The sequence below is a fragment of the Cebus imitator genome, unplaced genomic scaffold (assembly GCF_001604975.1).
Source record: "Cebus imitator isolate Cc_AM_T3 unplaced genomic scaffold, Cebus_imitator-1.0 Scaffold180, whole genome shotgun sequence".
NCBI classification, from domain to species: Eukaryota; Metazoa; Chordata; class Mammalia; order Primates; family Cebidae; genus Cebus; species Cebus imitator.
Genome location: NW_016107495.1, coordinates 1,061,424 through 1,087,075, shown reverse-complemented (window position 1 = coordinate 1,087,075; position 25,652 = coordinate 1,061,424). Strand labels below are relative to the sequence as shown.

The window sequence follows — 25,652 nt, the reverse complement described above, 5'->3', positions numbered from 1 at the left end:
ATTCTTTTCTTTGAGATGAAGTCTCACTCTGTCACCCAGGCTGAAGTGCTATGGCGCAATCTCTGCTCACTGCAACCTCCACCTTTTGTGCTCAAGCAATTCTCCTGCCACTGCAATCCCTCCTGAGTAGCTGGGATTACAGGCGCCTGCCACACCTGGCTAATTTTTGTATTTTTAGTAGAGATGGGGTTTTACCATATTGGCCAGGCTGGTCTCGAATTGCTGACCTCAAGTGATCCTCCTGTCTCAGCCTCCCAAAGTGCTGGGATTATGTGCGTGATCCACTGAACCCAGCCCCTTTTTTTCTTTTGAGACAGTGTCTCGCTCTGCCCAGGTTGGGATACAGTGGTGTGATCTCGGCGCCTCCTCCCAAACTCAAGCAGTTCTCATGCCCCAGTCTCCCAAGTAGCTGGGATCACAGGCGTGTTCCACCATGTCCAGCTAATTTTTGTATTTTTAGTAGAGACGGGGTTTGCTATGTTGGCCAGGCTCCTGGTCTCAAACTCCTGGCCTCAAGCGATCTGCCTGCCTTAGCCTCCCAAAGTGCTGGGAATACAGGCATGAGCCACTGTACATGGCCCTATTCTTTCTTTTAATGGATGAGTTTAAATGTTATGTGTTTACTGTTATACATGTTTTTGTTTTTTGTTATTTGAGACAGAGTCTCGCTTTATTACCCAGGCTGGAGTGCAGGGATTTGGTCCCTGCTCACTGCAGCCTCTACCTCCCAGGCTCAAGTGGTCCTTCCACCCCCACTTCTGAGTAACTAGGACTACAAGTCCCCTGCTGCCTACCATGCCCAGCTAGTTTCCCTGCTACCACCCTGAGATGAAGTCTTGCTTTGTTGCCCAGGTTGGAGTGCAGTGGTGTGATCTCTGCTCACTGCAACCTCCGCCTCCCGGGTTCAAGCAATTCTGCCTCAGCTTCTCTCGTAGCTGGGATTACAGGCATGCACCACCACGCCCAGCTAATTTTTGTATTCTTGGTAGAGACAGGGTTTCACCATGTTGGCCAGGCTGGTCTCGAACTCCTGACCTCACATGATCACCTGCCTCACTCTCCCGAAGTGCTGGGATTACAGGGGTGAGCCACCGTGCCCAGCCCTGTTTTGGTATTGTGTTGTAGAGGCAGGATTTTGTCATGTTGCCCGGGCTGGTCTCAAACTCCTAGGCTCAAGCGATCCTCCCACCTCCACCTCCCTAAGTACAATGATTACAGGTGTGAGCCATAGCATCCTGCCCTAAACTCACCCTTTTATGACACTGATCTGACTGGTCACAGTGGAGCCCTCATGGCCTAATCATCTCTTAAAGGTCCCACATCTATACTATTACAGATGGCAGTTAAATTTCAACATGAGGTTCAATGAAATTTCAATGAGGGGACATTGAAACCCTAGCTCTTGGATTTCCCAATCCCTTGGGGATTTTTGAAAGCGCAGGAATATCTGTTGGAAATTTGCTTCTGTTTTCGGAATCACTTTTTCAAAAGGGTACTTTTTATCTTTATATCCTTTTTATTCTTTCTGTAATATCTATGCATAGGTCCTTTTTGCTTGTGACTAATTTTGAATGGGGTAGTTCTGTCAGGGCTTCTTATTTATCAAAGGAAAATATAGATTGATTTTCACTGACCTTTATTTACCTTGGTAGTGTTACAATGTATCTTTAGTACATGTTATATCCTCAGCACCTGCCTTAGAGGCATCTGTTTAGACTGTAGCTTCTTCAAGGGAGATAGTTGGAAGCTTTTATATTTCTAATGAGATTTGCATTAGCACACTGTTCACTGAGACTGATGAATTGTTTATCCTTAAGGCATACATAGATTTATGGGGGGGTTCCATCCTGGGACTGGAACTATTTCTTCCCCTTTATCACAGACAAGGAGGTTATTCTGGCCAAAAACTGGGCTCTTGGAGAGTTCTGTGTTGCTTAGGTTTCGGGTTTGGTGGTCAGTGTTTTATCTCAGTTTACTTTGGTGCATGGTTATACAGCTTATTTTCTGGGTTTGAAGAAAATGATACTCAAGACAATTTAGTCAATTATTCAATGCAGGAAAGGTTTCTCGGCGGGCATGGTGGCTTACGCCTGTAATCCCAGCACTTTGGGAGGCCAAGGAGGATCTCTTGAGGCTAGTAATTCAAGACCAGCCTGGGCAAAATAGCAAGACCCAATCTGCACAAAAAAATTAAAAACTTATCTGGGCATATTGATGCACGTTTGTAATCTTGGCTACTTGGGAAGCTGGAGAGGGAGGATACTTTGAGCCCAGGAGTTAGTGGCTGCAGTGAGCTATAATCATACAACCACACTCTAGCCTGGATGACAGAGTGAGATCCTGTCTCAAAAAAAAAAAAAAAAAAAGCCGGGTGTGGTGGCTCACGCCTGTAATCCAAGCACTTTGGAGGCGAAGGTGGGCGGATCACCTGAGGTCGGGAGTTCAAGACCAGCCTGACCAACATGGTGAAACCCTGTCTATTAAAAAAAAAAAAAAAAAAAAAAAAAAAATTTAATTTTTAAAAATTAAAAAAGGCCAGGCATAATGGTTTATGCCTTTAATCCCAGCATTTTGGGAGACAAAGTTGAGAGAATCTCGAGTCTAGGAGTTTGAGTATATAATTATGCCACTGCACTCCAGCCTGGGCAATATGGTGAAACTTTGTCTCTACAAAAAATTTTAAAAATACAAAAATTAGTCAGGCATGGTGGCACATGCCTGTAGTCTCAACTACTCAGGAGGCTGAGGTAGGGGGTTCACTTGAGCCTGGGAGGTCCAGGCTGCAGTGAGCCATGATTGCACCACTGCACTCCAGCCTGGGTGACAGAACAAGACGTTGTCTCAAAAAAAAAAAAAGAGTTTTAGGATGGGCACAGTGGCTCACACCTATAATCCCCACATTTTGGGAGACTGAAGTGGAACGATTGCTTGAACCCAGGAATTCGAGACCATCCCGGGCAACGTAATAGGAGCTCATCTCTGAAAAATTTAAAAATTAGCCAGGTGTGGTGATACATTCCTGTAGTCCTAGCAACTTGGGAGGCTGAGGCAGTGTTGCTTGAGCCCTGGAGGTTGAGGCTGTAGTGAGCTGTGATCATACTACTGCACCACTCCAGCCTGGGTGATAGAACAAGAGCCTGTCTCAAAAAAAAAACAAAACAAAAGCAAAAAAAGGCCGGGTGCAGTGACTCCCACCTGTAATCCCAGCACTTTGGGAGGCCAAGGTGGGCAGATCACCTGAGGTCAGGAGTTTGAGACCAGCCTGGCTAACATGATGAAACCCTGTCTCTACTAAAAATACAAAAATTTAGCCTGGCATGGTGGCATGTACCTGTAGTCCCAGCTACTTGGGAGGCCGAGACAGGAGAATCCTTGAACCCTGCAGGTGGAGGTTGCAGTGAGCCAAGATTGCACCACTGTACTCGAGCCTGGGCAACAAGAGTGAAACTCCATCTCAGAAAAAAAAAAAAAAAGGAAAAGCTTTCTTAATATAATAGGATGTTACTTAATTGTCTCATAACCTACCCACCACCCCCATCCAGGTGAAATATTGATGGCAAGGCACCAGAGAACTCTTCGACTCATTCTTTTTTTTTTTTTTTTTTAAGACATAGTTTCACTCTGTCACCCATGCTGGAGTGCAGTGGCACGATCTCTGCTCACTGCTACCTCTGCCTCCAGGGTTCAAGCGATTGTCCTGCCTCACCCTCCCAAGTAGCTGGATTACAGGCACCTGACACCACACCTGCCTAATTTTTGTATTTTTAATCAAGATGGGGTTTCACCATGTTGGCCAGACTGGTCTTGAACTCCTGATCTCAGCTGATATGCCCACCTCAGCCTCCCAAAGTGCTGGGATTACAGGTGTGAGCCACCGGGCCGGACCGATTCATTCTTTTTTAAGAAGTAAATTCACTTATTTATTTACTTGAGACGATATTGCTTTGTTGCCCAGGCTCAAGTATAGTGGTGTGATTACAGCTCACTGCAACCTCGACCTCCTGGGCTCAAGTGATTCTCCCGCTTCAGCCTCCCAAGTAGCTGGGACTACAAGTGTGCACCACCATGTTTTTTTCTATAGAAGAGGGTCTCACTCTGTTGCCCATGATGGTCTTGAACTCTTGGACTCAAGCCATCCTCCACCCTGTCCTCCCAAAGTGCTGGAATTACAGGCATGAGCTATTGTGCCTGGTCAGAAAATTATTTTTAAATATTTTTAGAGATACGGTATTACTGTTCCCCAGGCTGGAGTATGGTAGCACCATCATAGCTCACTGTAACCTCAAACTCCTAGGCTCAAGCAATCCTCCTATCTCAGCCTCCCAAGTAGCTAGGACTGCAGGTGCCTACCACCATGCCCAGCTAACTTTTAAAATATTTTGAAGAGATGAGGTCTCCCTGTGTTGCCCAGACTGGTCTTGGACTTCCAGCCTCAAGCAGTCCTCCTTCCTTGGCCTCTCAAAGTGTTGGAATTACAGGCATGAGCCATCTGCCTGGACTTTTACTTATTCCTAAATAAACTTACCGCTTGACTAATATTTACGGAAGTAGATGTTAACATTAGGCATGCCTCTTCAGTTTGGTCTAAATTTTATAGTATCTGGCAGCTCTTCCTTGTAGTATATTTTAAAGAAGTTGTGTCTCTTTTCTAGATTCATGATAGACAAATTTTTTTTTCAGTCCTTTTTTTGGGTTGTCTGTGTGTTCATGTTTCATTTCATCGGATTTCAGAGACAGAGGTTAAATAATGGTGCATTCACCATCCTTACTCCAGCCTGGAAAACAATTTAAAGCTCAAGAAAATATATGAGCTTTAAATTAGATAATGTATATATCACACTTAATATAGTGCTTGGCACATACATAGCTAGCATTTAATAAATGGAAGCTTTAGGCCTGGTGCGGTGGCTAATGCCTTTAATCCCAGCACTTTGGGAGGCTGAGGCAGGTGGATCACGAGGTCAGGAGTTCAATACCATCTTGGCTAACATGTTGAAACCCCATCCCTACTAAAAATACAAAAATTAGCTGGGCGTTGTGGCGCACACCTGTAATCCCAGCTACTCAGGAGGGTGAGGCAGGAGAATTGCTTGAACCTGGGGAGGTTGCAGCAAGCCGAGAACTCGCCATTGCACTCCAGCCTGGACAACAAGAGTGAAACTCTGTCTCAAACAAACAAACAAAAAAAACAAGCTTTATTTGTTTACTTGTTTATTGTCTACTTCACCAAAATATAAGTTCCATGAGGGCAGGGACCTTGTCTGTCTTGCTTATTGACATATTCCCAGTTTCTTTTTTTGTTTTTTTAAATTTTTTTTTGCTAGAGATGGGGGTTTGCTGTGTTGCCCAGGCTAATCTCAAACTTCTAAGCTCAAGCTGTCTTCCTGCCTCAGCCTCCCAAAGTTGCTGGGATTACAGTCATGAGCCACTGTACCTTGCTCGTATTACCAGTTTCTAGAGCAGTGCCTGACATGTAGAAGGTGTTTAGTAAATATTTTTGAATAAGTGAATGATCAGGGAACTTGGGTATGGGTGTGGGAATGAGGGGAGAAAACAATGGGGAAACAAAAATCTGAGCTAGTACAAATAGTGTCTGTCTTCTACTCATTTGTATATTTCTGTATGCAGGGCAGCCACTTCGGGGGGTACTGATGGATACCTGCGGGGTCGGCTATGTTGCCCTGGGGGAGGCCGGCCCCGTGGGGAACATGACTGTGGTAGACTCTCCTGGACAAGAGGTGCTAAATCAACTTGATGTCAAGACGTCTTCAGAAATGACCAGTGCAGAGGCTTCCATAGAGATGTCATTACCTACTACCCCTTTGCCTGGATTTGAGGATTCTCCTGATCAGAAGAGGCTCCCTCCAGAGCAGGAAAGCCTCTCTAGACTGGAACAGCAAGGTATGTATCTTGTCCTCTTTATCTTTTTATTCTCCATGCTGAGCTTAAGATGAAAGCAGGTTGAGTTCATAGAATCTTATAAACCTGGGTACAGCGTTATCTATTCTAAAGAGGTTTGAGCTCTGTTCCCATCTCACAGACCCATATTCTTCTCTACAGATCTTTCGTCAGAGATGTCAAAGGTCTCAAAGCCTAGGGCCTCAAAGCCTGGCCGGAAGAGAGGTGGTAGGACACGAAAAGGCCCCAAGAGGCCGCAACAGCCTAATCCTCCATCAGCCCCTCTGGTTCCTGGTCTCTTAGATCAATCCAACCCTCTATCCGCCCCCATGCCTAAGAAACGAGGTCGAAAGTCCAAGGCAGAGCTGCTGCTGCTGAAATTGTCAAAAGACCTAAATCAGCCAGAGTCTCCATCTCCAAAAAGGCCCCCTGAGGACTTTGAGACCCCTTCTGGGGAACGACCCCGCCGAAGAGCTGCCCAAGTGTAAGGATTGTGGGGCACAGCTTGGTGGAAGGGGGTTGGGTGAACGGATCAGGGTGGGGTAGATGTTGGAGAGGTGAGAAGACTATGATGATGAGGTATTAGGTAAGGAGGGGTGGTGTCTGGATTCTGGGGACATGACCAGTCCTTTAGGCTCTTACCACAACACCATTAATGGTATGTATTGCTAACTTGAAGAGTTTCTTTCTGTACTTTGTCTTATGCCATTTTTCACTAACTTTACCTAGCTCTTTATTGCTGTTTTACTGCCCAGTATATGTTATCAATATATATGTGCTGTTCTATTCTTTATCTTGCCCTCTCTGTTCTTTGACTGTGGTAGAATGAAACGTGCGTTGAACTTGGAGTCAGAAGACCTGGGTTCAGATTCCACATTAATTACTTGAATCATCTCGGCCAAGTCACATAATTTAGATTTCTGTTTTTTTCATCTTCCAAGGGGGAAGGAGAAATTAATAGAGTTAATTGGTTCATCACGGGGTTATTGGGAGGATCCATTGAGATAAAAATAAACCGTGTCTGGAAAAGTGGGTTCTCAGTTACATGTGAGAATGGCTCTGACTCTGCCCTATCCCACAGGGCACTCCTGTATCTTCAGGAACTGGCTGAAGAGCTCTCAACAGCCATGCCTGCTCCTGTGTCCTGTCCTGAGGCCCCCAAAGTGAGCAGCCCCACCAAACCAAAGAAGATCCGGCAGCCAGCATCCTGTCCAGGTGGAGAAGAGGTGGATGGTGCTCCACGGGATGAAGACTTTGTTCTCCAGGTTGAGGCCGAAGATGTGGAAGAAAGTGAGGCCCCAAGTGAGAGCTCATCTGAACTCGAGCCTGCAGTTCCCCGAGGCACCCCGCGAGGATCTACTTCGGGGGTAACTTCAATGGACAAGAAAGCAAATGGGGACATAGTAGGATTTTTAGGGGACCAGCAAGTTATTGAGAAAGGAAAGATAGCTTTCACCTTGTAACTATAATAGACTAAACAAGTTAAAGAAAAAAGGGTCAATTTCAAAAACAGTTGGCATATTAGGGACAGTGCAGAAGAAGGGGTGTGGTAAGCAAGATTATTCATTCATACGTTGAGTATTCTCTGTTTAGAAACAAACATAAATAAGACAGTGTCCTGCCTCACAAATTCTGAGTGCAATCAGCACCACTCCAGGAGTGAAGAAAATGATTTAGAGGAAGGGTAATTAACTGCCTAAGCTTCACAGAGGAATGACGGTTGAATTGGGTCTTGAAGGATAAGTAGAAGCTTGCCACAAAGGATGGTTTTCCAAGAAATTGATTATGGCTGGAGCATAGAGCCTGGAGTAAAATTGTAGGGGAGATCAAACTAGAGAAGATGAAAGTACGTAGACTGGTAGGAACCAACAAATTTATTTTTGTTTATTATATATATTTTTTGTGATAAAATGTATATAACATAAAATTTACCATTTTAACCATTTAAAAATACACAGCTCAGTCTGGGCACAGTGGCTCATGCCTGTAATCCCAGCATTTTGGGAGGCTGAGGCGGGTGGATCACCTGAGGTCAGGAGTTTGAAGCCATCCTGACCAATATGGTGAAACCCCATCTCTACTAAAATTACAAAAATTAGCCGGATGTGGTGGCGCGCACCCGTAGTCCCAGCTACTTGGGAGACTGAGACAGAAGAATTGCTTGAACCCAGGAGGCGGAGGTGGCAGTGAGCCGAGATCTTGCCCCTGTACTCAAGCCTGGGCAAGAGAGTGAGACTCCATCTCAAAAACAACAGCAACAACAACAACAAAAAAAACAGTCCGGGCGCAGTGGCTCACGCCTGTAATCCTAGCACTTTGGGAGGCTGAGGTGGGTGGATCACCTGAGGTCAGGAGTTCAAGACCAGCCTGGCCATCATGATAAAACCTTATCTTTTTTTTTTTTTGAAATGGAGTTTCACTCTTGTTACCCAGGCGGAGTGCAATGGCACGATCTCGGCTCATCGCAACTTCTGCCTCCTGGGTTCAGGCAATTCTCCTGCCTCAGCCTCCTGAGTAGCTGGGATTACAGGCACACACCACCATGCCCAGCTAATTTTTTGTATTTTTAGTAGAGACGGGGTTTCACCATGTTGACCAGGATGGTCTCAATCTCTTGACCTCGTGATCCACCCGCCTCGGCCTCCCAAAGTGCTGGGATTACAGGCTTGAGCCACCGCACCTGGCCGAAACCCTATCTTTATAAAACAAAACAAACCAAACACAATTCTGTTGTACAGAAACTGTACAACGAACATTTTTAAGTAGAAAAATAACATCAGTTAGGAAAATAGGTCAAACTATAGTTGACAGAAGACCGTTTCAATTATCCAGGTAAGAGATAGTGAGGTCCTGAATGAAGCAGTGAAGGAAGAGAAGAGCAGGGAGGGAGAAGATTCAAGAGATACGTAAGAGGCCAGGCATGGTAGCCCACACCTGTAATCCTAGCAGGTCAAGGTGGGTGGATCACTTGAGGCCAGGAGTTTAACCAGCTTGGCCAACATAGTGAAACCCTGTCTCTACTGGAAATAAAATAATTAGCTGGGCGTGGTGGCACGCAACTGTAGTCCCATCTACTTGGGAGGCTGAGGCAGGAGAATTGCTTGAACCTAGGAGGCAGAGGTTGCAAGTGAGCTGAGATCATGCCATTGTACTTCAGCCAGACTCTGTCTTTAAAAAAAAAGAAAGAGATGGAAGAGAATTTTTTATTTCTGTAATTCTTTTGTTTCTGTGTTCTCTCACAGAATGGAATATATAAGAGAATTAACTTGGGAATTGAAGGGAGGGAGGAAGTTGAATAGCAGTTTCCAGCTAAGATGGTGGCATCATGCACTGAACCTGGGAACATGGAGAGTGAGAGATATGGGAAGGGTAAAGGTGGGGAGGGGAGAAGATGAGTTCACTTTGTTTTTTTTGTTTTTGTTTTTTTTGTTTTGGAACAGTCTTACTCTGTCACCTGGGCTGGAGTGCAATGGCTTGATCTCGGCTCACTGCAACCTCCGCCTCCCAGGTTCAAGCGATTCTCCTGCCTCAGCCCCCGAGTAGCTGGGGTTACAGTTGTGCGCCATTGTGCCCACCTAACGTTTGTATTTTTGGTAGAGACGGGGTCTGCCATGTTGGCCAGGATGGTCTTGAATTCTTGACTTCAGGTGATTCATCATCCTCAGCCTCCCAAAGTACTGACATTACAGGCTGAATTCACTTTTTCCCCCCCCCCATTTCATTGATAAAAATTTATCACAGTTTGGCACCTGGAATAATAACAGGAATAAAAAGTAATTTCAAAAAGAGAAGATTTCTTGAGCAAAATAGATGATTCACATCTTCAAGTCCTTTTTGAAATCAGTTAATTAATATTGTTTTCTCATTTCCATCTAAATGACCGCGGCAATACAGTTTTTAGTTACTCAACATTTTTAAGCCTATAACTGCTAGGCTATGCATAGCCCCATGTCCTAATCAGGCATTCATTGCTCCCAGCTATCTCCATCTACTTGTACCAGCCTCCTCTTTCCTCCCAATCTCAAGGTTACTATTAAAAACTAGTAAATGCTAAAAGAACTTTTAGAGTGGCAAGGTGTGGCCCACCCAAAGTCAGTCCAAGAGCAGTTTTCAGCCCTGCCTCACCTGGGTCTAGTTCAGCTGGCAGATGAGTCGATTGATGCGTTCACCCTGATAGCCAGGTGTGTCCATCTCCTTGAGGAAGCTCACTGCATTTTTGGTAGCATGGTGGGCCGCTGAGAAGTAGGGCGCAAGAACCGTGAGATCTCACCTGGAAATGCTTCCCTGGGAAGGCAGTTTCATGAATGAGGTCTTCCAAGCAAATGACACCAAACTGCCCCAGGTGCCCCTCAGTCACAGTGTTGTCTGTCAGAGGGATGGTCTTATTCTTGACCTTGGCTTGTCCACGTTTCAAAATGAATTCCTGGACAGACTTCAGGTTTGGAGATCCCTAGGTCACAAAAGGTTCCACTCTACGCAGCATTTTTAGGTTCGAGGGGGTGACTTTTACAAAGACACACTAAAAATTTTCTTTAGGCAAAGTCTTGCAGTGGTTCTCTGCAGCAGTAAACTTATGCCATCAGTCCTTTCGATGGGTATGACAAAGGCCAAGGAATGTTTATCTGGCAATTCCAAGGCATGAGGCTTCACTTCTAGTCACTTTGTCACATATCTGCCGCCAGGAATCATGTAGGAATGATTGCAGTCGCTTAAACCTATGTCCTTTTCCTTTCCTCTGTTCCTTCTTTGCCAAAGGTGCCTGCTTTGCCTGAGTAGCTCTGAGGGCTTGATAAGCCTTCCTCTTTTTCAGATTTTCTGGAACCAAAGGGATTTTTCTTTGCTCTTGCTCTGCCATCTTTCCAGTGTAGCAGCTACTCAACATGTCACTTTCTGACATGTTGAGTTTGAGGTGCCCATGGGCCGTGGGCCATTCTGCTGGAGATGGCTGGTCATCAGTTGCATATATGAGACCAGTGCCTTACTTGCCTCATGTGCAGCATTTAAGGGAGAACAGAAACCCTCAGTAATTGAGATAAATGCTACTTTGATGCAACATTTAAAAAATCAACATCAGGCCAGGTGCGGTGGCTCATGCCTGAAATCCCAGCACTTTGGAGGCTGAGGTAGGGATCACAAGGTCCGGAGTTTGAGACCAGCCTGGCCAATATGGTGAAACCCCATCTCTACTAAAAATACAAAATTTGCCAGGCATGGTGGCAGGCACCTGTAGTCCCAGCTACTCAGGAGGTTGAGGAGAATCACTTGAACTGAGAAGGCGGAGGTTGAAGTAAGGACAAGAACTTTACTGATTTTTTTTTTTTTAACTGATTACTGTTTTTTTTCCATTTGCCTCATGCTCTAATATGGCTTGCCACAAACACTGTCCAGAACTTGTAGTGATATTGAGACTGAGTTAGGTTTACATTATGAAGCTGTAAACTTGATAATCAGGCATAGAGATGGTAGTCAAGCTGGATTCGTTGGTATGCATCTATAGTTCCAGCTTCTCAGGAGGCTGAGGCAGGAGGATTGCTTGAGCCGAGGAGTTCAAGACCAGTCTGGGCCATGGTGAAACCTTGTCTCTACGAAAAATAGAAAACAATTAGCTATGTGTGTTGGGGTGTGCCTGTAGTCCCAATTACTTGGGAGGCAGAGGTGGGAGGATTGCTTGAGCCCAGGAGGCAGAGGCTGCAGTGAGCCAAGATCGTGCCACTGCACTCCAGCTTGGGCGACAGAGTAAGACACTGTCTCAAAACAAAAAAAGCCCAAACAGACAAACAAAAAGGTAGTAGTCAAAGCCCCATGAGACATGGGATGAGATTACCAGGAGTGAGTGAGTGTGTGTGTGTATGTGTGTGTGTGAGAGAGAGAGAGAGAGAGAGAGAGAGAGAGAGAGAGAGAGAGTGTGTGTGTGTGTGTGTGTGTGTGTGTGTGTGTGTGTGTGTAGAGGGGCGAGAAGAAGACAGGAACTCGGGAATACCATCATCAATTTGACCTGTCAAGAAGGAAGAACCTGTGAAGGAATATTAGGAAAGAGGAGTAAGGGGGAGTATTCCATAGGGCAGGAGTTTCAAGAGGCATAGGGAATCCTCTGAATCAAATGCCATGGAGATGTTGAGGAAGCTGAACAGAAAATAGGTAACAGATTTTGCGTTTTCGATGGAGGGAGTAGAGCAGAAGGTGAAGAAGTCATTATAATGTTGAAACACAAATCTTTTAAGATGCTGATAGGGTCATGATTGGAGGGGGAAGTATTGCCAAAGAAGATAAAAGCTGGGAAACAGCTGTCTCTGGGACTTTCTCCAGCCTGTAGAATTCTCTCCCTTATATTTTCTTCAATTTGATCCTCAGAAGCAGAAGCCGCACTGCCGGGGAATGGCTCCCAATGGCTTACCAAATCACATCATGGCTCCTGTTTGGAAGTGCCTCCATCTCACCAAGGACTTGTGAGACTTGGGGACTGGGAACCTAGGGGGTGGGGATAAAGGGGTGGTAGAAGAGGGCAAGTACGGTATCAAAGTGGGGCCGTGGGGGAGAGAAGCACTCATGGGTGGAATACCGTGATGACAATCATTACTAAAAGGCACTGCTCCAGAGGCAGGAGCTCTAGAAATCTTTGATTAAAGTGAAATAAAATAAAAAGCTCCGTTTCTTAGCTCCAGTAGCCACATTTTAGGTGCCCAGGAGCTAACTGCAGCTAGCAGCTGGCATATTGGGCAGCACAGATAATAGATCATTTCCATCCCCACAGAAAGTTTTATTGGACTATGCTGCTCTAGAATCCCTCTCCTTCATTAATGCTTCTTCTGTTTCTCCAGCCGAGAGCAGAAGCATTCGTACTGGGAGTTTGCTGAATGGATTCCTTTAGCCTGGAAGTGGCATTTGTTATCTGAGCTGTAAGTTGAAGCAACATCTCTGAAGCCTAGGAAGGGTGACACCACTGGAGATGAAAGGGTGACAGAGGACTCTGGATCTATAATGGAAATCCTGGGATGGGTGAAACCCTTCCAAATTTAGATTGTTCTCTTTGCCTTCTTCCAGTGAAGCTGCTCCATACCTGCCCCAGGAGGAAAAGTCTCCATTGTTTTCTGTACAACGTGAAGGGCTACCTGAAGATGGCACCCTCTACCGAATAAACAGGTGAAGATTGCACATCTGCACTTTTTTCTGATTCTAGGAACCAGAAACAGGAAAAATGAGTGTTGAAAGAGATGACAGATAAATCCTCTCCTTTCCCTGATGCTGGTTCAGTTGGTCCAATGACTAGGAGTCCTGGCTAGAGCCGGTCAGCCCTCTCTAATTTGTAGTGTTCATCGCTGCTGGCAGGCTGAGGGAAGCTAAAGAGATTTAGGGGCCAAAGCAGTTCACAAGGTTACATCTACTCAGAGAGAGCTAGACAGACTAGCCTTAGAGAAAATACTATAGTATTCCATAATGAACAGCTCTGAAGATGAGCTGGAGATAGACAGACTTTGGAGGCTGGTCGTGGTGGCCCACACCTGTAATCCCAGCACTTTGGGAAGCCAGAGAGGAAGGATTACTTGAGCCGAGGAGTTTTGAGATCTCCATCTCTACAAAAAATTAAAAAATTAGTGGGGTTTGGTGGCATGTGCCCGCAGTCCCAGCCGTTCCAAAGGTGGGATGACTGCTGTAGCCTGGGAGGTCAAGGCTGCAGTGAACTGTTGACCATACCACTACACTCCATCCTGGGTGACCGTGAGACCCTGTCTCAAATAATGTAAGACAGACTTTGGGAAGGAAAGGAGGAAGATACAAGTGGTAGCCAAGGACTCTTCTCACTTGTATACGGTTCTTGCTTGAGCCAGTTCATACTGGCTCTGGGTGGAGCTCCCATTCAGCCCTCATTACCTTTTATTAACTCCTTTCTTCATCCCATGTTTGATTTTTCTCTAGATTTAGTTCGATCACAGCACATCCAGAGCGCTGGGATGTGTCCTTCTTCACGGGGGGACCGCTCTGGGCTCTGGATTGGTGCCCAGTGCCAGAGGGGGCAGGAGCCTCGCAATATGTGGCTCTTTTCTCCAGCCCTGACATGAATGAGACACACCCACTGAGCCAGCTTCATTCGGGTCCTGGGCTGCTCCAGCTCTGGGGCCTTGGGACCTTGCAGCAAGAAAGCTGGTGAGGTGGGGTTGGACACTGCCATGGGAGGGTGGTTGAGAAGAGCAGGATGGGGTCTGGACAGGATAGGGGGAAGGGCTTGGATTGGGCTGAGACAAGGGGAGCTTACCTCTGGCAGCCCTAGGCCCCTTCTTCCTACCCACCATCCCCACATGCTCTCTCTCTCCAGTCCTGGCAACAGGGCCCATTTTGTCTATGGGATTGCTTGTGACAACGGCTGCATCTGGGACCTCAAGTTCTGCCCTAGTGGAGCATGGGAACTTCCAGGCACCCCTCGGAAGGTACTTCCCAGTCAACTATGGGATGGCCCTAGGACTCAAAGCCAGGACAAACAGGCCCTGGGAATTCTTAGAGTTGAAGGAAGGAAGGCTGGAGTGTGGTGGATGGAGTTTTTCCAGCAACTCCATACACTATTTTCAGGGCCTAGAACCTCAGAGGTTTTCTGTGAGTCAACTGAAGGCAGCAAGCCTCAGCACATCTTTCACCCTCTAGGCTCCTCTCCTGCCCCGGTTGGGTCTCTTGGCTCTGGCCTGCTCAGACGGGAAAGTACTGCTATTCAGTCTACCCCATCCAGAGGCTCTGTTGGCTCAGCAACCCCCAGGTGAGTAGCACAGCAAGGAGAACAGGGCTGCTGTAGTGGTGGCCAGAGCATAGCAGGGCCTGTATATCTCCCTGGAAACATCTCTGGGCCAGTCTCTCTAGCACAAAGCCTTACTTAGCCACACACAGACCCTGCATTATGACTCATACTTGTTCTCGAGCCGTCTGTCTTTCGTAGTCTTACATTTCCTTTTATCTCTCCCATCTTTCCTCTTCTGTGCTCTCATGATTTTCTCCCTCTTGCTGCCACAGGTAACTGGCTGCTGAGGGCTCAGACTGATGGATAGGGCCCATCTCCCCGGCCATACTCTTGTTCCCCCTATCCTGTCCTTAGTATTTCCTGCCTCACCACCACACAAACACAGTCTCTTGTGAAGAGAGGGATAGAATTGAGAGCTGAAGATGAGCAAGAGGAGCAAGGAGTCAGGAAAAGGCAGCTTCTATATGTTGAATTTATTTGTTTTTCATTAGTACTGAGTGTTTAAAGAAGAGTGCACCCAAGCTGGAGCCCTGGGAAGTCCCATATTTGGTGGTGTGGTGGAGGAGTGGGTTGAGGAGTTAATAGGAGGTCAGAAAGTGAAGACAATAAATATAGACAATTCTTTCAGGAAGTTTGGCTGTGGGGCTGGGCATGGCTGCTCATGCCTATAATTCCAGCACTTTGCAAGGCCTAGGTAGAAAGATTGCTTGAGCCTAGGAGTTCAAGACCAGCTGGGGCAATATAATGAGATCGTCTCTACAAAAAATTTTTAAAAGTAGCCAAGCATGAGGCCAGGCGTGGTGGCTCATGCCTGTAATCCCAGCACTTTGGGAAGCTGAGGCGGGCAGATCACCTGAGGTTGGGAGTTCGAGACCAGCCTGACCAACATGGAGGACACTCCGTCTCTACTAAAAAATACAAAATTAGCTGAGTGTCTTTTCAGGCTCCTATAATCCCAGCTACTTGGGAGGCTGAGACAGGAGAATCGCTTGATCCTGGGAGGCAGAGGTTGTGGTGAGCCAAGATCATGCCATTGCACTTCAGCCTGGGCAACAAGAGTGAAACTCTATCTCAAAAAAAAAGTAGCCAAGCATGGTGGTGCCTGGCGTTGTGCATTGTGTCACTGCACTCCAGCCTGGGCGGCCTAGCAAGACCCTGTCTCAAAAAAAAAAAGAAAAGAAAAATTTGGCTGTGAAGGGGAACCAATAATTGAGGGTGGCGGATTGACTGAGTGTGGTCAGTAAAGGAAGATTTTGTCCATTTATTTGGATAGGAGACAGCAGGGCATGTTCACATGGCAATATGTGAGTGACCTAGACTAGGGAGGAAGCAAGTGGATGACACAGCAGAAAGGGGGATAACAGAATGAGCAGTGTTCTGGAAAAGGTGCTAGAGGTTAGGAAGAGAGTAGAGTGAAGGGATTGCTATTCTGATAGGAAGAGGGTTACTACCAGGTGTGACAGAAGGAAGGAAGATGGGAGCAGATAGAGGTAGGTTCATAAATTTGGTGATGGAAAGATAAGGACTTTCTCAACAGAGCATAAGGGAAGGTCATTATTCAAAGGATTGGTTGCTGATTTAAAAGCAATGCCTGTGTCCACAAAGGAGGTCTACGGAGGGAAAAAAAAAAAAAAAAGCAAAGCCTGGCTAGGCATGGTGGCTCACACTTATGATCCCAGCACTTTAGGAGGCTGAGGCAGGAGGATTGCCTGAGCCTACGAATTGGAGGCTGCAGTGATCCTTGATTGTGCCATTGCACTCCAGCCTGGGTGACAGAGTAAGACATGCTGAGTCCTTGGGATCTATAGGAAAAAAGTTACTGATCTTTTTTCTTCACAGATGCAGTGAAGCCTGCCATATATAAGGTGAGTGAGGAACCTGCTACCTTAGCTGAGGCTCTATCTTCTTAGAGCCTCACCTTGCTGATTACGCAGTGAGTCTCCTTATACTTCTGAAAAATATCTTCATCCTGCTGGATTAAACATTAATTTGAGCTTTCATTCCAAACAGTGTAGGTATCCCTAACCCTAGTCCCATCTCTTCTTTCCCTGCAGGTACAATGTGTTGCAACCCTGCAGGTGGGGTCTATGCAAGCTACAGACCCCTCTGAGTGTGGTCAGTGCCTTAGCCTGGCCTGGATGCCTACCAGGCCTCACCAACACCTGGCTGCTGGATACTATAATGGTAAAAAAACAAAAACAAAACATAAGGAACTATTGCTCTTTAAATGTTTTATATATGCTTTTTTTTTATATTGTTTATTTTGTGGTTCAGTACTGGACATATAGTTAGAAATACTCAAGCAATGTCAAAAAAATGCAAAGAAAATAAGTCACTAAACTATTTCTACTCAGAAAAAAATTAAGAGTAGATAGATGCTGGGCCAGGTGCGGTGGCTCACACCTGTAGCACTTTGGGAAGCTGAGGTGGGCAGATCACTTGAGGTCAGGAGTTCAAAACCGGCCTGGCCAACATGGTGAAACCCTGTCTCTACCAAAAAATACAAAAATTAGCTCGGTGTGGTATGCACACCCCTGTAGTCCCAGCTACTTGGGAGGCTGAGGCATGAGGACCCAGGAAACAGAGGTTGCAGTGAGCCAAGATTACACCACTGCACTCCAGCCTGGGGAAAAGAGTGAGATCCTGTCTCAAAAAAAGAAAGAATAGATGCTGGCCAGGTGTGGTGGCTGATGCCTATAATCCCAGTACTTTGGGTGGCCAAGGTGGGAGGCAATTGCTTGAGGCTGGCAGTTCAAAACCAGCTGGACAGCCTAGTTGAGACCTCATTAAAAATAATAAATTTTTTTTTCTTTTTTTTCCACTATATTGTTTCCAGCTTAGAATTTTTTTTTTTTAAAAAGTGAAGATGAACTTCATTTCATGCAGTTCTTTATGTATGTATAAAGATAAAAAGATCAGAGAAAAGAAAGTTTTATAAAAAGGGGATTGGCCAGGCATGGTGGCTCCCACCTGTAATCCCTGCACTTTGGGAGGCTGAGACAGGAGGATCACTTGAGCCCAGGAGTTCGAGCATACTGTGTAAGGTTTTTTTTTTGTTTGTTTTTTGTTTTTTTTTTTTTTTTGAGACAGAGTCTCGCTCTGTCACCAGGTACCAGGCTGGAGTGCAGTGGCACAATCTCGGCTCACTGCAACCTCCACCTCCCGGGTTCAAGCCTGCCTCAGCCTCCTGAGTAGCTGGGACTACAGGCATGCACCACCATGCCCAACTAATTTTTGTATTTTTAGTAGAGATGAGGCTTCACCATGTTGGCGAGGATGGTCTCGATCTTTTGACCTCATGATCCGCTCGCCTTGGTCTCCCAAAGTGCTGGGATTATAGGCATGAGCCACCACACCCGGCATGTGTAAGGTTTACTAAAATTGTGTTAAATTTAATTTTATCTTAATTTTATAGAAGAAAAAGACACTAAAGTCAAACTGAAATACTGGCTACGTCCCTGATGAATGTTCCTTCACTATAACAGACACTAGTTCCTCAAAGATACTTTTAGAAGAATTAAAAAAAAAAAAAAGACTATAAATTATAAATAACATTAAGTAGTTGGAGTTATTAGGTTTTGTTTTGTTTTGTTTTAATATAGGGTCTTACTCTCACCCAGGCTACAGTGCATTGACAAGAGCTTGGCTTACTGCAGCCTGGACTTCTGTGCTCAAACAATCCTCCATTCTCAGCCTCTGGAGTAGTTGAGACTACAGGCACGAGCCACCATACCTGGTTTATTTTTTGTAGAGACAGAGTTTCACCATGTTGCCCAGGCTGGTCTTGAACTCCTGAGCTAAAAGTGATCTGCCCGCCTCAGCCTCCTAAGTGCTAGGGTTACAGGTGTGAGCTACCGTGCCTAGCCTAGACTGTTATTTTTAAATGATAGTGTCCTTTTTAGATATAAGTAGACTTTCTACTAGGAAGATAAGGAAATAAAGCACTGATACAGACCTTTTTATCATGCCTTTCTCCATGTTCCTTTTTTGGTGGTATTATTATATTGTCAAGGTACATGATACTTGATGCTGTTCTGTTATCTTAATTCCTAAACTTACATATTGATTGAGTGCCTCTACCAGTCCATTTATCTCAGTCTCCCCTCCATTGCTGAATTATTTATATTGCATGGCTGTAATTCCATCAACAAATTTTTTTCAAGAAAGGTTCATAGGTGCTGCACTCATTCCCTTAGTGGCTCAGCCTTTTGAGTGGCTGAGACTACAGGCACGCGCCACCACATCCAGCTGATTTTTTTTTTTTTTTTTTGAGCAGGGTCTCCCCCTCTGTGACCCAGACTGGAGTACAATGGCATGATCTTAGCTCACTGCAACCTCCACCTCCCGAGTTCAAGCAATTGTCCTGTCTCAGCCTCCTGGAGTAACTGGAATTACAGGCACATGCCACCAAAGGCCAGCTAATTTTTGTATTTTAGTAGAGACGGGGTTTCAGCATATTAGTCAGGCTGATCTCGAACTCCCAACCTCAGGCGATGTGCCAACCTCGGCTTCCCAAAGTGCTGGGATTATAGGCGTGAGCCACTGCACCCAGCCTTACTTTATTTTTTAGAGATGGGGTCTTACTGTCTTGCCCAGGCTGGCTCAAACTCTTGGGCGAAAGTGTCTTCCTGCCTTTACCTCTCAAAGTACTAGAATTATAGGCATGAGCCACTGCACCTAGCAACATTGTGTTGTTTTTGACTTCTTGCCTGTTCTCTTTGTCTTGGGGCAGAGTTAGCAGACATTTTCTGTGAAGGTCCAGATAGAAAATAATTTTAGGCTTTGTTGGCTGTTTGGCCATTGTTGGAACTACTTAAGTCTCCCATTATATTGAAGCAACTATAGACAGAGAATGGGTGTGGCCGTGTTCCAGAAAAACAGGTAGCAACCTGTATTTGGGTCATAGGCTGTAGTTTGCTAATCCTTGTCCTAGAGGTTTTGTTTGTTTGTTTTGAGATGGAGACTTGCTCTTGTCACCAGGCTGGAGTGGAATAGTGCAGTCTCGTCTCACTGCAATCTCCATCTCCCGGGTTCAAGTGATTCTCCTGCCTCAGCCTCCTGAGTCACTGGCATTACAGGCACCCGCCACCATGTCTGGGCAATTTTTTGTATTTTTAGTAGAGAAGGGGTTTCACCATGTTTACCAGCCTGGTCTCGAACTCCTGACCTCAGGTGATCCACCCACCTCGGCCTCCCAAAGTGCTGAGATTACAGACATGAGCCACCAATCCCGGCCTATGCTTAAAAGTCCTTTAACTTTTATTTATAGGGAGTAGAGAGAGGTGCATTCTATTCTCTGCAGTAGGTGTATTCACCCTATCATTTTTCAACTGTAGATTCCAGACAAAGCTATTGTTTTATTGATTAGAATTGGGGTTAAAATACCAGGTTGAGTCTTTAAACCCTGGAGGGAGTGTTGGATAGCTAATCAGGATCCACACATCCTTTCATAGTGGTTTGGATCTAAGGGTAGAAGACAAAGGTCCTAGGAACCCAGAAAAAGAAATTAGAGCAAGGCCAGGCGCGGTGGCTCACGCCTGTAATCCCAGCACTTTGGGAGGCCAAGGCGGGTGGATCACGAGGTCAAGAGATCGAGACCATCCTGGTCAAAATGGTGAAACCCCGTCTCTACTAAAAATACAAAAAATTAGCTGGGCATGGTGGTGCGTGCCTGTAATCCCAGCTACTCAGGAGGCTGCAGCAGGGGAATTGCCTGAACCCAGGAGGCGGAGGTTGCGGTGAGCCAAGATCGCGCCATTGCACTCCAGCCTGGGTAACATGAGTGAAACTCCATCCCCCCCCCAAAAAAAAAAAAAGAAAGAAATTAGAGCAAGGAAGAAAGAACTTGCTTTTAATACCTACACATTGTGTCCCTACTTCAGGCATGGTGGTTTTCTGGAACCTTCCCACTAACTCACCCCTGCAGCGGATACGGCTCTCCGACGGCTCCTTAAAGCTCTACCCCTTCCAGTGTTTCCTAGCCCATGACCAGGCTGTGCGTACCCTTCAATGGTGCAAAGCTAACAGGTATAGAATAGGAGATCTCTGGAGGGGGAAGGTGAATATTGGGACAGGCTGACTCTTCCAGATTTATTCAGATTTGACCTTCTCCCATCTTTTCACAGCCATTTCCTTGTCTCTGCGGGGAGTGACCGGAAAATCAAATTCTGGGACTTACGACGACCTTATGAACCCATAAATTCTATTAAGCGCTTCTTGAGTACAGAGCTGGCCTGGCTGCTCCCCTACAATGGCGTCACTGTGGCTCAGGACAACTGCTATGCCTCGTACGGCAAGATGGAGATAGGACCTCTGGGGACAGGCCCTAAGGGTTGGGGTGCAAAGCGTGCCAGATTGTTGTGGGGAGAGGAGGGTAGAGAGTTGGTTCACTGAGGTGGTTTAAATTCTGGAAGAGGTTAAGGAGTAGAAATGAATCTAAAGAAAAGGAAGTTTTAAATTTATTTCTCTTTTAACAGTTACGGACTCTGTGGGATTCATTATATTGATGCTGGTTACTTTGGTTTCAAAGCCTACTTCACTGCTCCTCGCAAAGGCACTGTTTGGGTGAGCCCCTCTTTCTTCTTCATTACACAGGAAAACCGTTCATTTATGCACTATTAGTGGTCAGGAAGAGGCAGTAGTTTTGGATAGAAGGAGAAGATAAGTGTGTGGTATCTCTTATCAGGGCTGTGGGTTATGATAAACTCATTTTTTGTGTGTGTGTGTCAGACTGCAGTTGTTACCAGTTCAGCTCTGAATAAATGAATGAAAGAATGAATGAATGAAATCTGTCTCTTTCTATTAGAGTCTTTCAGGATCTGACTGGCTTGGGACCATAGCTGCAGGAGACATATCTGGGGAGCTCATTGCTGCTATATTGCCAGATATGGCACTGAATCCAATAAATGTCAAGCGACCTGTAGAGCGAAGATTTGTACGTATATGAACACCTAACAGCAGCTGTTGGATCCTATAACGCACATGCCTTCCCAATTTCTGGTAGAGTACAAATTAGTGCTAGGTCTCCCAGCCCTAATATTATCCCAGAAAGTCTTAGCACAGAGTTGTGTATAATCTTCCCTACCCTACTGCATCTGAGCATATATTTAAACATACTACTTTCTTCTATCTTTAAGCCTTTCCTGCCCAAACCAGTTTCCTCTCTCTGCTTTTATTCTGTCTTTAGTATTATAGAACCTAATTTCATGATCTCCTTTCAGCCTATATATAAAGCAGATCTGATACCATATCAGGACAGTCCTGAAGGTCCAGACCATTCTTCTGCTTCATCTGGGGTCCCTGACCCTCCCAAGGCTCGAACTTATACTGAAACTGTCAACCATCACTACTTGCTCTTTCAAGACACAGATTTGGTAAGTTGAGGCCAGGATAATGGGTGTGATATTAGAAAAGGTAGAAAACTTTAGTCTTTGTATAGTACGCAATCCTGAGTTTAGCACAAAGATGTAAAACTAAGGAGCTTCAGCCGAGCTTGGTGGCTCACACCTGTAATCCCACCTTTGGGAGGCCAAGGTGGGAGGATCACAAGGTCAAGAGATGGAGACCATCCTGGCCAACATGGTAAAACTCCGTCTCTACTAAAAATATAAAAATTAGCTGGGCCTGGTGGCACATGCCTGTAGTCCCAGCTACTCAGGAGGCTGAGGCAGGACAATCACTTGAACTCAGGAGGCGTAGATTGCAGTGAGCCAAGATTGCACCACTGCACTCCAGCCTGGCAACAGAGCGAGACTCTGTCTCAAAAAAAAATGGCCAGGTGCAGTGGCTTACGCCTGTAATCCTATAATCCCAGCACTTTGGGAGGCCAAGGCGGGCAGATTACCTGAGCTCGGGAGTTTGAAACCAGCCTGACCAACGTGGAGAAACTCTGTCTCTACTAAAAATACAAAAATAGTTGGGCGTGGTGGCGCAGACCTGTAATCCCAGCTATACTCGGGAGGCTGGGGCAGGAGAATCGCTTGAACCTGGAAGTGGAGGTTGCGGTGAGCTGAGATCGCGCCATTACCTTCCAGCCTGGGCAACAAGAGTGAAACTCCATCTCAAAAAATAAATAAATAAATAAAAACCAAAACAAAAAAATAAAAACTAAGGAGTCTCTCACTTTCTCGCCTGTTTCATTTCCCTTCCCCAGGGTTCATTCCATGATCTGCTCCGGAGAGAACCAATGCTGCGCATGCAGGAGGGAGAGGGGCATTCTCAACTCTGCCTGGACAGGCTGCAGCTGGAGGCTATTCATAAGGTAATCTCTCATCCTTGCCACCCTCCACTCATTTCCCCCCAGGTCTCTGGGCCTGGGGCTGATGAAATGGGAGATGAAAAGGTTACACAGATGATAGCCTCCTCCTCCTCCAGAGCATGACAGAAGTACTTCATTCACTGCCTTCTCATTCTTACCACTCTCGATTGTGGCTCATTTTTTTTTGCTCATATAGCTAGGAGTCACCCTCAAGCACCACTCATGAGCATCTCTCTTTGTTTTCTGTTCTCTTCACAGGTACGTTTCAGCCCAAACCTGGACTCCTATGGATGGCTGGTATCTGGGGGGCAGTCAGGGCTGGTTCGAATCCATTTTGTCCGTGGACTTGCCTCCCCACTGGGCCACCGTATGCAGCTTGAAAGTCGAGCCCACTTCAATGCTATGTTCCAACCATCCTCCCCCACTAGACGGCCTAGCTTCTCTCCAACCAGCCATCACCTTCTGCCCACTCCCTAGCTTTGGTCCACGACAGACCCTTGGAGTGAAGTCGGTCAAGAACAAATGGCCCCTATGCACAGAGCCATAGGAACTGGGGGCCTTCCCTGGACACTGATCATGCCAGGCCTGGACTTTTAGGCCTGCCTCCCAGGACTCCTTAGATCCCACTCTTTCCACAGACTTCTGTGATCACAGCCCCCTGCGGGCAGGGGGGCTCTCCCTCCACAAACTCTCAAGGCTCCTCAGCTTAAGACTATGGCTCATGAGAAACACTCAGGCCTGACCTAGGCTTGGGAGTCAAACTGCTCATATTGAGCGTATTGTTAAGTGGGTGAAGCTTAAGTAAAGGTACTGGGTGTTTTTGCGACCACTTGTGAATGGGTGTATGGAGAATTGAAAAAGGTATCTGCATGAAGGCTCCTGTCTGACTATTTTAGGATACTATATTACTGCCTTCTGAAACTTCCTCTTTAGGGTAACCATTATATATGCCCACAAGGGTGATAGTAATTTGTGAGACTGAAGTTGCTTTGAGTACTACTTTGACCAAGGAACATCACGAACACCCTACCGATAGAACAGTAGCTCAGATCTTAACTTGCTCCTGCTTACGAAGTATTCCCAATCACTGGTCATCTGACCCTACTTGAACACTCCTGAAGAGTCATGTTTTTTAAAATCTTCCTTTATATCAAGTCAGAGTATACCTCTATAAATTTTACTCATGGGTGTTAGGAAATTTAGTCATCTTCCCTGTGATTTCCCTGTTAAATATTTAACCATAGCAATCATGTGTTTCCCAAGTCTTCTCTAGATTAAATATTTTCGGTTACTTCAACCATTCTTTTACACGTCATGATTTTTGATCCTTCATGATACTGTCACATTGTTGACTTATTATAATGTTTACTTCAGTTCTACATATAGGAGGTGTTTAGAACCCAAGTACAGTAATGTATTGTTATATCTCATCTTGTTAGAGTCCTCTCATGGGATACTGCCTCCTAAGCAAAGACAGATGCTAGTGGTGAGAAACAGGCAAACCATGGTCTTGAAATGCCTAGGAGTATACGCTGGGGTTTGGAGGGAAATAGATGACCTCAGGAAATAGAAAAAAACAGGCAGCTGTTTTTTTTGGAGGGAGTAGAGATCAGTGCCTACCTGGTACAAAACCCTCTGGCATTCTAGACTGGCCAAATACGTAGTGTAGGGATATATCAGAAAATGTCCTTTAAGAGGAGATCAAGAAGTTTAGTCCTGGCCAGGTGCAGTAGCTCATGCCCATAATCCCAACACTTTGGGAGGCTGAGGCAGGTGGATCACTTGAAGTCAAGAGTTCAAGGCCATCCTGGCCAACATGGTGAAACCCCATCTCTACCAAAAATATAAAAAATTAGCTGGGTGTGGTGGTGTGCACCTGTAATCCCAGCTACTTGGGAAGCTAAGGCAGGAGAATCACTTGAACCTGGGAGTCAGAGGTTGCAGTGAGCTGAGATCATGCCACTGCACTCCAGCCTGGGTGACAGGGTGAGACTCCATCTCAAAAAAAAAAAGTTCCATCTCCATCCTTTACAGATGAGAAAACAGACCTGGAGGAAACCCAAGTCCATCAACAGCAGAGAGAGAACCTATGTCAGTGCAAAGAAGCCAAGTGTTGCACTACCCTATTGGGATCCAGCTCACATTGAGCCAGTTTTTTGAGCTGTTAGGCGAGTGCCTTCTGTCAAAGAAAAGCTTTACTCAATTCTACAGGGCAGTCCCTTTCCTATTTTCAGTGGTAGAAAAGATGGGACCTGGGGATCCACACTTGAGAGACTGTAGGTTGGTGCTGGCAGCCCTGCTTCTGCAGCTGAGTCTCAGCCCTACTCTTGACCTTGTTCCTTTTCTCTACCAAGAGCTTTTTCTCTTTCCAGCTCTCCCTCCCAGTATATCCACTTCATACTGTCCACGGTTCATATACTTTCCTACCTTTATTCCTCTTCTCATACTCCTTCCTTTGCCAGGAGTGTCTTTTTCCACCATCTTTATCCGAGTTCAATTCATCCTTCAAGGTCCCTGCTCAAATTCCACCTTCACCAAAGAGCTTCCCAGTTTTCTCCAGTTAAAAAAAAAAAAAAGTCTCCTTTGTGTTCCCACGGGGGAAGGAAGGAAAAAGGATAAACAAGCATTAAGCACTTGATCCGTTTCAGGCAGTTTGCATATGTCACTTGTATCAGGTAGGTATTGCCATTTTAATGATAAAAGAGGTGGAGAGGGTAAGCAGTCTGTAAAAGGTCAAGGTCATATAACTAGTAAGTGGTGGTGCTGGGGATATGA

General features: G+C 45.8%; 1 protein-coding gene and 1 pseudogene across 2 annotated transcripts in view; one reads left to right on the top strand and one right to left on the bottom strand.

Moving 5' to 3' along the window:
• Window positions 1-24,174, top strand: part of GTF3C2 (general transcription factor IIIC subunit 2) — a 33,604-nt gene extending 9,430 nt beyond the window's left edge. For both annotated transcript variants that reach the window (XM_017545599.1, XM_037744625.1), the window contains exons 2-19: window positions 5,629-5,901; window positions 6,061-6,382; window positions 6,980-7,265; window positions 12,250-12,344; window positions 12,717-12,794; window positions 12,940-13,038; window positions 13,813-14,040; window positions 14,210-14,321; window positions 14,533-14,641; window positions 16,460-16,485; window positions 16,675-16,804; window positions 20,503-20,647; window positions 20,746-20,907; window positions 21,097-21,184; window positions 21,426-21,554; window positions 21,841-21,993; window positions 22,773-22,880; window positions 23,136-24,174. In XM_017545599.1, coding sequence (XP_017401088.1) covers window positions 5,652-5,901; window positions 6,061-6,382; window positions 6,980-7,265; window positions 12,250-12,344; window positions 12,717-12,794; window positions 12,940-13,038; window positions 13,813-14,040; window positions 14,210-14,321; window positions 14,533-14,641; window positions 16,460-16,485; window positions 16,675-16,804; window positions 20,503-20,647; window positions 20,746-20,907; window positions 21,097-21,184; window positions 21,426-21,554; window positions 21,841-21,993; window positions 22,773-22,880; window positions 23,136-23,354 — 2,739 coding nt within the window. In that variant the 5' untranslated portion in view covers window positions 5,629-5,651 and the 3' untranslated portion in view covers window positions 23,355-24,174. The remainder of the gene's footprint in view (window positions 1-5,628; window positions 5,902-6,060; window positions 6,383-6,979; window positions 7,266-12,249; window positions 12,345-12,716; window positions 12,795-12,939; window positions 13,039-13,812; window positions 14,041-14,209; window positions 14,322-14,532; window positions 14,642-16,459; window positions 16,486-16,674; window positions 16,805-20,502; window positions 20,648-20,745; window positions 20,908-21,096; window positions 21,185-21,425; window positions 21,555-21,840; window positions 21,994-22,772; window positions 22,881-23,135) is intronic.
• LOC108315935 lies at window positions 10,030-10,841 on the bottom strand (annotated as a pseudogene).
• Window positions 24,175-25,652: the final 1,478 nt, after the last annotated feature.